Raw genomic sequence first — 10,552 nt, 5'->3', positions numbered from 1 at the left:
TAACAAGAATGTGTCCATAGTACACGGATGCCCCACTCGCATTATCATTTTACATGTTCAGTGGACCGTGAAATTGGGGTCAAAACTCTAATTTGGCATTTAAATTAGAAAGATCATATCATAGGGCACATGTGTACTAAGTTTCAAGTTAATTGGACTTCAACTTCATCAAAAACTACCTTGACCAAAAACTTTAACCTGACACGGGACAGACGGACGAACGAACGGACGGATGGACGAACGGACGCACAGACCAGAAAACATAATGCCCCTCTACTATCGTAGGTGGGGCATAAAAATTTTAGGATAAATATCCAAACTTAATTACTTAGTTTTTCAATTAACTTGAAGTAGAAAATCAAAAGATAAATATAAATGATGTAAAAAGTCACATATGTTATATACAAGATGTCAAAATGTCAAGTCACATATGTTGGGGAAAAATGGCTTTTTTTTTTCTTTTTCCTTCATAATTTCATTAAACCTGTGTTACAAATATAATTTCCATTATATTTATAAAATAAAAATTGTTCCTTTATGGCAATACTTTTGAGAGGATTTTTTTACAAATAATAAAGCAACTGCCAAAATATCTGTCACATATGCTATAATAAAGAAGTGAAAAAAAAATCATTGCCCATCTTCATTTGGCTAATTGTTTTAATTTAAATGACATCTACTTTTGTTTCTCAGCATTGTTGACTCAGCTTTCAAAGTGTAGAAGATTTCATAAATATTTCTTTTAAAAATGGATATTTGACATGTCACATATGTTACAAATGTTCATTGGTAAAAGAAGGCGTCCAAAATCAAATTTGTAATAGTCAAACTATCTTCTGTTATATTTTTCTGGATGCTTTGGTATATCCTTTTTCTGAATCAATTTTTTTTTTCAACCTGTGTCACATTCTAAAATATAACTATGATGTCCCATTTTATGTCATGGCTTAATGGACAGACCCAGCTGGATACGACCGCAGAGGTCCAATCCTGATCAGTTTGGGCAAATAAGGACACAATATTCAAGCTTGATAGAGGCTGAAATTGGATTTTAATTAAATATTTGACACATGATAGTTTTCTGTCACAGAATAAATGTAGTTAAAGAACTTGAAATTGGTTAAATGATTTGAATTTATTTTCAATTGAAGATTTCATGCTGTTGCGCAATACAACCCACAATAAAATATCTAAGTACATGTTAAGATTTAGCATATCAAACAACTCCAAGAATTCAATTTTTGTTTAAAATCAAACTTGACTTAGTTTAATGTTGGACTCTTTGGACTTTATGTAAACCAATTTGAAAACAGGACCAAACTGGACCAAAAATTAAGCATACACTTGCTTTGTCGTCCACAACTTATGCACAAGTGCCGATATTGGAATTCCCAAATTTTAAATTCTAATGAGAGTGCCATCTATCGGGTGCCATATATATATGGCAATGAGCCACATTGCAACACATACGGAAATTCCAAAATTTGTAATGCGCCAAACAGTGCAACACCCACACAACTACATTTTTGTACATACACAGTTAGATTTGGCATATCAAAGACCCCAATTATTCAATTTTTGATGAAATCAAACAAAGTTTAATTTTGGACCCTGATTTGGACCAACTTTCTTTTGTTTTATCAAAAGACTTGCAAATACATTCAATTGAAACAAGAGTGGTTACAGATTTAATCATTAGTGTGGATAGTATTTAGCATATGAGAGTTTTGCGTAAAACTGTGAGTAAACTCACTAAGGATCCGATACCCCAATTCCATATTTAAGGCAAGCTTGAGACATCTCTGAATTTGGATTGTGATTAAATATTTAACACAGCATAGGTTTCTGACAAAAAATGAAAATGTCACCACTATTAGGACGTAGTTTTTTTTATTTTTAGTTTTACGAACCCTCCTACCCTAATTTTTGCAAAATAGGAAAAAAAATAAAATTAAAAATGTTGATTTTTATTTTTTTTTTCTCCTCCGACCCAGTGTTTTTCATGCAAAAAATAAATAAATTTTAGTTCATAGCTGCATGAAAGAATCTAAATTTATGCTATTGGTGATTTAGCAAGTTGTTCATTGATTTTCAATTCAAACCTTGTCAAGATAAAAAAAATAGTTGTTACACTAGGAGAAAATCTCCTGGTGAAATAATTTTTTTTTTTTGATATTGATGGTTGGTATATCATTTAAAAAAAAAATCAGCAGCAGCAGCAGGTTTTTTTTATTTAGTTTTTTCATCCTCCTACCCATTGGTTTTGTCAAAAAATTTTGTAAAACTAAAACTATAATAACTATGGCCTTAATGACTTTAAATAAAAGGAATATACTTTAAAATAAATAATAATGATTAAGAGTTATCTCTCTTTGCATTTTTTAAGTTAGTGTGTGAAAAACAGTAAAATAACTTTATTTAGATAAATAAGTTAATTATCTCTCACTTTAAATACTCCATACAACGAATATCTTACGTAATGCACATTCTCTGGTCATGTACTGCAATTGTGCATAGTTTCATTAATATTTCTAGTCATTTTAGGAGGAGTTGTGTTTATAAGACCTATTGCCACATATTGTGTTATTTAAACAAACTTAGTTCAATTATCTCCCTTGAAAAAAAATCTGACCAGATATATCCTCCTTCCTGCCCATCCTAATGTTGTGTACAACAACTGTGTAAAAGTTTCATCAATATTAATTGATCAATTAAAGTGAAGTTGGGCTTACAAGACCTGTTGCCATTTATTGCTATATTAAAACTAAGTAAATTCAATTGTCTCCCTTGAAATAATTCAGACCAGAAATATCTTTACCTTATGCACATCCTCAGGTGGTGTACTACAACTGGATAAAGTTTTGTCAATATTGGTCAATCCGTTAAGGAGGAGTTGCGCATACAAGACATATGGACAGACAGACAGACAGACGGACGGACAGGGTGATTCCTATATATTATTCCTGTATAATAAGCAGATAAGCATTTGTATTTAATATTTTTCAAAACAAAGAGAATATAGCTAGAGTGGGCACAGGTAGGCTGCCCACAGTGGGCAAGTGGAAAAAGCAAAATCCACCTGAGCTGCAGTGTAAGGAAATAGACTTCTGTCTTTTCCCAAAAAATGAATAATTATTGAATATTGTTCGAATAATGTGAATCGGATGTATATTTTTTCAGTTATTGTCTGGAAACAAATTGTTGACATCCGACCTAAGAACCCCAACCATCTTGAAAACAAAACTAAATTAATAATATGTGTTACCTAAAGACATCTTTCCAAATGCTTCTACCAAGTCCTCATCAGTCTTTGGACTTTTTTCAGATGACCAGAATTCTACTCCCTCAATTTTTTCATACTTATAGTCAAAGAGTTCCAAGCAGTTAACAATCTCCTTCCAATAATCCTCACTTATTTCAGAATTCTCAAACGATTCTAAAAAACTGTCTATATATTTATAAAAATTATCCAAGGATAGTTGATGGAAGGAATTATAACAATCATACATCAGATATGAAGCCTCAGACTGTTCCTTTTCTTTGGAAAAAAATTTTACACTTTCAATTGTACTTGACTGTGACATTGAACATTTTTTGTCTTTTGAATGGCTCAGGCATAATATCCTGAGCAGCAAGGCTCTTTGATTGTAATTTGCCTTCCATGCCTGAAAGCAAAATATGTCTGATAATAAAATATGTATTAGTATTTATATGATGTATACCTTAGAACTTTTTAAAATATCTTGCACATACAATGTAACTGCAAAACAGGAGGAAAATACACTGGGTATCCCAATACAAAGTCTGTGAAGTGATCCAAATTATGCAGAGCAGCTAACATGACTGCAAAAGATGTTTAGCATTTTAAAACTAATTTTATTCATATTTTGAGGGTCAATTTTTCCAAACGGATAACTCCAAAAATGTTCAATAAACAGAAATTCACGTTTCAATTAAGGATGTACTTAGGTGAGGTTTTGGAAATTTTTGTCAAATGTTTGGACTCCTTGGGTTTTTCCCTAAGATACAGGGTTAAATATTTTGCCCCATAACACCCACTTTTCTTTTCATAGAAATCTTCAAATAGCTTATAAAAGGTCATTAACAAAATTTAAGCAGATTGTAGATTTCCTTTCTTAAGATTTCAGACCAAAATAATACTAATGCTAAAAATAAGGTAAAAGTCAGAGAAAGCCTTTCCAGCCATTATTTTAACATCAAATATTGCGACAAGGAATTCCATAACCTATAAACATTTTTAGCTTATTTTAGTTTATTTAAGACATCCTAATGATAATTCAGTTTATGTTTGGTTGAATTTGGTACACTAGTTTCAGAGGAGAAGGTTTTTTATAAGACTTAAAGTTAGCTAATATGATGAACAAAATGTGTAAAATTGTCATTAAAGGACAATAACTCCTTATGGGGTCAATTGACAAATTTGGTCACATTAACATTTTGTAGATCTTACTTTGCTGATCATTTTTGCTGCTTACGGTTTATCTTTATCTATTATAATATTCAAGAAAATAACAGAAAATAAAACACAAAACATTATTCAAGAAACCCCAAGGATCATTCAGCTTAAGTTTGGTTGGAATTGGTTCTACATGTTACGTTTTAGAGGAGAAGATCTTTGAAATATTTTACACCAGACAGACCGATGATGACGACAGACGCCAAGTGATGGCAATAGCTCACATTTCCTTTAAAGAAAGGTGAGCAAAAAATGGGTCAAAGTCTCAAATGGCCGGTATGTTATAGTAATGTTTGTATTAGAATCTTAATTGAACTGTATGAGGAGATAATTACAATAAAATTTACATAGTTTCCAAGTCTGGAAACAATAAAGAAATAATTCCACTCCATAATAGCTTTTGCACAACTTCAACAAATGAAAAGTTTCAGGAATCTGGGTTGATTAATTACACAAAACTTGCCCCTTGCCCCTTTCAAGGGAAAAATTTGGTTGATTATATAGGGAATCACTGAGTGAAGCATGACTGGAGCGAGCCCCCGCCCTTATGAAAACTTCTTGAACCGCCACTGACTTGTTACCTTTTTTCGTAGGTTTGCTGAAAAATGACTAATTAAGTTTCCCAACGTCCATATTACATGGTTGTGAACGTGATAATTATTTGGACTACCCAATATCTACAGGCTTTACAAAATTCTAAAATTACTAATGGCTTGTAAAACTTACTTGGCCCAATTGGAACAACTCAGCCTTTCTGGTTGCACGAAGAAATAACTTATATTGTACTGTGTAGCGAGAATGGCCAAGTAGTTACAATTGTTACTTGGCCCAACCACTTTGTGATAGCATGTATACAATGTACCATACAGACATGCTTACATTAGTTACAGAAACATTTCAGCCTTCTTTTACTTTAAGCCAAATAAGGGTCCCTATACTAGAGTTAAGGAGCATATATGGCTATGTTTTAGGTTAGGGTAACGGGTTAAGAATAGTTTAGTAGAGCTCTTTAAGAAATTATGGGTTTGGGCCACTAAAGTATCAGAATGCCAACATTTTCCATCTATTATTATTAAAACTTGCTAAAAAGAAAAAAAAATAATATAAAGATATTAAAAGAGAAAAAAAGTTAAGGTTCATCTTTACACTTTGTCAAAAATGACTGTGTTTACACCATGAAATTACATCTGAGTACAGACAAAACTGTATAATTTAAAAAGTTTTAAAGCCTGGCAGCACCTAGATATACAAAGGTTGTATTAATAAGAAAATATGAAACTATTGTGGATTTGGCTAAACATTTTTTTTCCTTACCACAGGTGAATCCGGGTTCGTTCGCGCCCAGCCGCGTTCGCTCCCTACACGTTCGCACCCTACACGTTTGTGCCCTTTTTAAGATAATTCTAATCGTATTTCAATCAGTGTATTGCTATAAAATATAGATAATATTTTGTTATAATTGTTTTAGAATAAAGTGTCATTCTAAAAGGAGTCTTGTGAATTATTTTGAAGAAATGAATAATTCGACTTACACAAGATAAAAAAGGTATCCTTTCCTTCCTTTCCAGTATTTTTTTTATTGAAATTAAATAAGAATAGAACTTCTTGTGAAATAAAATAATTGTATTTACTGGTTATTTATTTGCTGTAAATTGCCTTAATTTAACTTTAGTGATTATGCCTAAATGTTTTATATAGAAAGTAAAGAATAATTAGCCTTTAATCAGTGAGCACTTGGAAATTTGAAAACAACAGTAACTTTCCTTAGTGCTTGTCATATGTTATGTATTAAATATAGTTTTATTATTCTTCAACTTGAATAAATAATATAAAATCTTTGTTGCTTTTCAATTATTAAATCAGAAAATGTCAAACTTAGAACAGGGTTAAGAAGAAAACAATAAAAAGGATGCAAAAACAAACCTTTAATATGGGTATAACCATATTATGAAAAAAAACACCATAAAAAAACGACACGACGTGTCACAAAAGTCAACACGTTTATCCAACTTGTCACGCGCTACCATGGTGCTATCCAAAAATCCTTTGGAGAACACTGAATGTTAGCTTGTGCCCCTTTCTCTGCATTTCCTGGTAAAACAACGTTTAATGACTATAAAAGCATATGCTGATGATTATTCTTCAGATGTTAAATTAACAACAAAATTTTGGAGTAAAAATAAATAATTAGCGATAAACACTGTCCAAACACATAGCTTAATTGCACCATTTGAAGTTACCATCTAATTCTTAATTATTCCTATCATATTCGTAAAAAAAAAAAATAACAGATGATTAATTTTTTATGAATTCATATAAATATGGGAATTGATATCTAAAATAAATAGTATATATATAAAACATTTATTTAAACGAAATTATCTAGTAAATATAAAAACCAATATTAACATAAAAACAAGATTCCCATGTAATTTCTAATATATTTCTCATGAACAAGTCATATGGTACAAAAAAAAACATTTTTCCAACATGGTAAGAAATGGTAAAGCATAATGATATGGTAAAGAATTATTTCCATAATATGGTACGATATGGAAAAGCATTTTTTCCATATGGTACGAAATGGTAAAGCATTTTTCCATGTGGTACGAAATGGACCTTTTATGGTACGAAATGGTTTATGTTCATGGTACGAAATGGCAAATGCATGGTACGAAATGGTAATTTTGGGTATAAAATGGCAATGGTACAAAAACACCTTATCGCTATTTAGTCCATTCCGGGAAAAACAGTCATTTATACAACTTCCTGTTTTGGGTCACCGGCCGAAAAATGGAGGTCATCAGTAGTGAGCTGAGGGAGAAAAAACTTTAGAAAGTGATCATCAAGAAACTTTGATATACAAATGTAGTATGATCCACTTTTTTCGAAATTAAAATTGAAGTAAAAAAATATTTTGTTTGAAGTATTTACGGTAGTTTAAACAGGTCTCATTAAAAAGTATCATGCATGGTGAATTGTTTAAACAGGGTCCCAGATAGCTTCAACTGGATGAAAAAGTTGTGTAATTTTAGAACTTATCCGGAATGAATAAATAGCGATTAGGTGTATGGTTATGGTACGAAATGACTGAATATCTTTCACGACCCACTTTGTTGATTTTAAAATTAATCGGAGACATTTTATGGGAAATGAGATAAACACACACAATATAGATTTGTCAGTCAATCGATTCATATATCAAAATGTTAAATATCAAATTAGATGCAAGTTCTATGTTAAGGTTTATGTACCCTTCTGTAGCCATTTTTGTACGAACTTTCAAACTTCAATTGTATCAAAACTACAGATATAATGAATAATAGAGATAGGCCATTTTGTACATATTCCAAGGGGAAACTTGATGCAAAGCATTATATTTTACTGTTCCATTGCATTTAATAGAAAAAGAGGACTTTGTGGCAAATAAATCAAAATTTTTATAGAAAATCCACAGCCTTTATCCTTGTATTCTCATATTTGGCAATTTGATGACTGATAGATATAGGATTATTGCATGCAGTGCTAGCATTGATTACCTTAAAACAAGTTTATAAATGTAGTTATTGGTTAAGACAAGTATAAATATGGCCAAAATCAAGTACACCTTTTAGGGAGCGCTCGACTTTAGTGACTCAGCACAGGTGTTTTGGAATTTACAGGTTACTTAGAACTTTTTGTAAAAAATAAACACTAGCACATCATAGAAAATTAAGTGAGTAACTTATGTTTCAAAATTTATAACAAAAATCTCTGTATTAAAGGCTGTGGATTTTCTATAAAAATCTCGATTTATTTAACACAAAGTCCTCTTTTTCTATCAAATGCAATGAAACAGAAAAAAATAATGCTTTCCATCAAGTTTCCCCTTGGAACATGTACTAAATGGCCTATCTCTATTATTTATTATATCTTTAATTTTGATACAATTGAGGTTTGAAAAATTCGTACAAAAATGGCTACAGAAGGGTACATAAACCTTAATAAGCTGCAAAGTCTTATGTGGTCGGACTGCATCGTATGAGCATAAAATTATGATTATACCCGTGATTATACTGTTGAGATTTGAAGAAAAATACGAAATGTTTACATTCATATACAAAATGTCCAAGTAAAAACTTACATAGTCCAGTTCGTTTAAGTCTTTACATTCAGTAAGACCGACATGTCTTTTCCCTGCCGCTGACCTGCGGTCCTTTGACGACGCCATCTTCTTCTTCTTCTTCTTCTTCTTCTTATGTAAATCCCTCCAGTCTAGGAGCACTCGGATGATACCGAGAATTAGTTTATAACACAGTTATCTGTACATTTTAAAACACATAAAATCCTTTGAATATTTTAAACACACAATATGGGTGATTATTTACGTAGGCGACAATGGTAGCCTTTTTCGGTCCTGCGTTTTTATTAAAACAATTACGTACACAAAATTGCCAAATTATTAAAGTTCAACACCTTTGGGTGTGAATAAGTCCAAGAAACACATATGGTGCCGCAGCGTTTTTGATCGAAAAAAAAACATTTTTTAAAGGTACTATATGACTCCAGAATTGTCCAAGTAGTATAAATGAAGCATAGTACCCTTTGCTTAATCTTACGCCGATAACTGTCTTAACAAGTTGCTTTCTTTAAAAAAAAAGAAATGCAATCGTAAACCCAAAATGCATGTTTGGTATTAAATACAGCCTGTGTTTGATTTTGCTTTTTCCACCTGCTCACCCGTGCCTACTCTAGCTATAATCTCTTTTTTTGTAAAAATATTGATTACAAATGCTTATCTGCTTTTTTCAAGTGATTGTACTTGCATGTTTTTTTAGATTAAACAAAAGGAACTACATGCCCACTCCTATGGGTGGGCAGAGTGGACAAGGTAGAATTTTTGCCCACCCGGTGCCCACTCCTTTGGTGGGCCGGTAGACAAAGCAGAATCAACCTGAGCTGTAGCACAGTGTAGATACTATTCTGTACGCTATCCGGAAGTCGCGATTTTCGAAGCGAGAACTTTTTTGATCACATTTGAAATTTGATGGGTATACTGAATTAAACGGTAAGTTTATCATCTGTACATTGCTTAATGATTAATTCAGCCGACATCGATATTCTCAAATGGTTTAGAATTAAATTCCGCACATTCATTATTCGTATCTTTGCCTTAATAAAGAGATTTTCAAGTGCATCACTAAGAAAAATCAGTCGGCGAGCCTAAAAACAATCTTTTTACCCTCTTAGTGTACAAATAAACGTAAAACCTGACTTAATTATCAGATGAAGTATATTTCAAGTGGTGGTAAAAGTGTTAACCAGATCTTTGAAGCCAGAAATAAGAAAATTACACTTGTTTGAATTTCTCACTGTACGATCAGTCTCGCTTGTATATTTTAAAACTGTATGATCAGTCTTAATGTCACTGTATTCTAGTGGTGATTTCAAAGTTATTTACGATACATAAGAAGGTGGCATTTTTCTAAATAACACAAATATATTTCAATACATTCACATCCTGAAAACTTATGAAACATGTTTTAGCTTGATAGGGTGTACTCGACTTACTACATTAAGTATAAGGATGTTTCAATGTTGCTAAAATAAGAGGAAGGTTTGATGTATACTAGTATATAAGTTTCAGAAATGTCCTCCGTTATTCTTAAAATTGTACAAACACACAGATTTAGTTGTAATATAAAACTGCAGGTATTTGCACACATTCGAGGCCGGACTGTAGCCTATAATTGATCACAGTTCCTTCACTTTGTTTAAGATGTAGAGATGTCTCTTTGACACTCAATTGTACACCACTTTGTCAAGCGGGGGGTTATAGTGATAAAGAATTCCGTCTTTCCGTTCGTCCGTTGGACCGGTACAATATGTTTCGCCGGTTTTTTAAGCGCATCTCCTCATAAACCACTTAATATACATTGGGGGTTCCGGCCATTTAAAATGGAGAGGGGGTCCAATCCAGGAGAAAAGGGGATTCCAAATGTATGTTCCCATACAAATACATTGGTTAAAAAAGGGTTTCAAACTGCCGGATCCCTTTTTTTGAATCCGTCACTGATATAACTATCAATTAATTTA

At 32.1% G+C, this 10,552-nt stretch overlaps 1 protein-coding gene across 1 annotated transcript; it reads right to left on the bottom strand.

Annotated features, from left to right (window-relative positions):
* Positions 1-448: 448 nt before the first annotated feature.
* On the bottom strand, positions 449-8,743 carry LOC139506146 (uncharacterized). The gene is made up of 2 exons (XM_071295372.1): positions 8,601-8,743; positions 449-3,665 (listed from the first exon to the last, which is right to left on the bottom strand). The coding sequence occupies exons 1-2, from the start codon at positions 8,685-8,687 to the stop codon at positions 3,249-3,251; spliced, it is 504 nt and encodes a 167-aa protein (XP_071151473.1). The 5' UTR covers positions 8,688-8,743; the 3' UTR covers positions 449-3,248.
* Positions 8,744-10,552: the final 1,809 nt, after the last annotated feature.

This window comes from Mytilus edulis, unplaced genomic scaffold, assembly GCF_963676685.1.
Source record: "Mytilus edulis unplaced genomic scaffold, xbMytEdul2.2 SCAFFOLD_1198, whole genome shotgun sequence".
In the NCBI taxonomy this organism is placed as follows: Eukaryota; Metazoa; Mollusca; class Bivalvia; order Mytilida; family Mytilidae; genus Mytilus; species Mytilus edulis.
This window is presented reverse-complemented; position numbering and strand designations above follow the sequence as displayed.

Bases quoted from the DNA above. Each gene is read 5' to 3' on its own strand.
- LOC139506146 (XM_071295372.1), bottom strand. From the start codon at position 8,687: ATGGCGTCGTCAAAGGACCGCAGGTCAGCGGCAGGGAAAAGACATGTC. The intron at 3,666-8,600 runs GTAAGTTTTTAC...TTTTGCTTTCAG, and splicing joins ACTTAAACGAACTGGACTAT to GCATGGAAGGCAAATTACAA.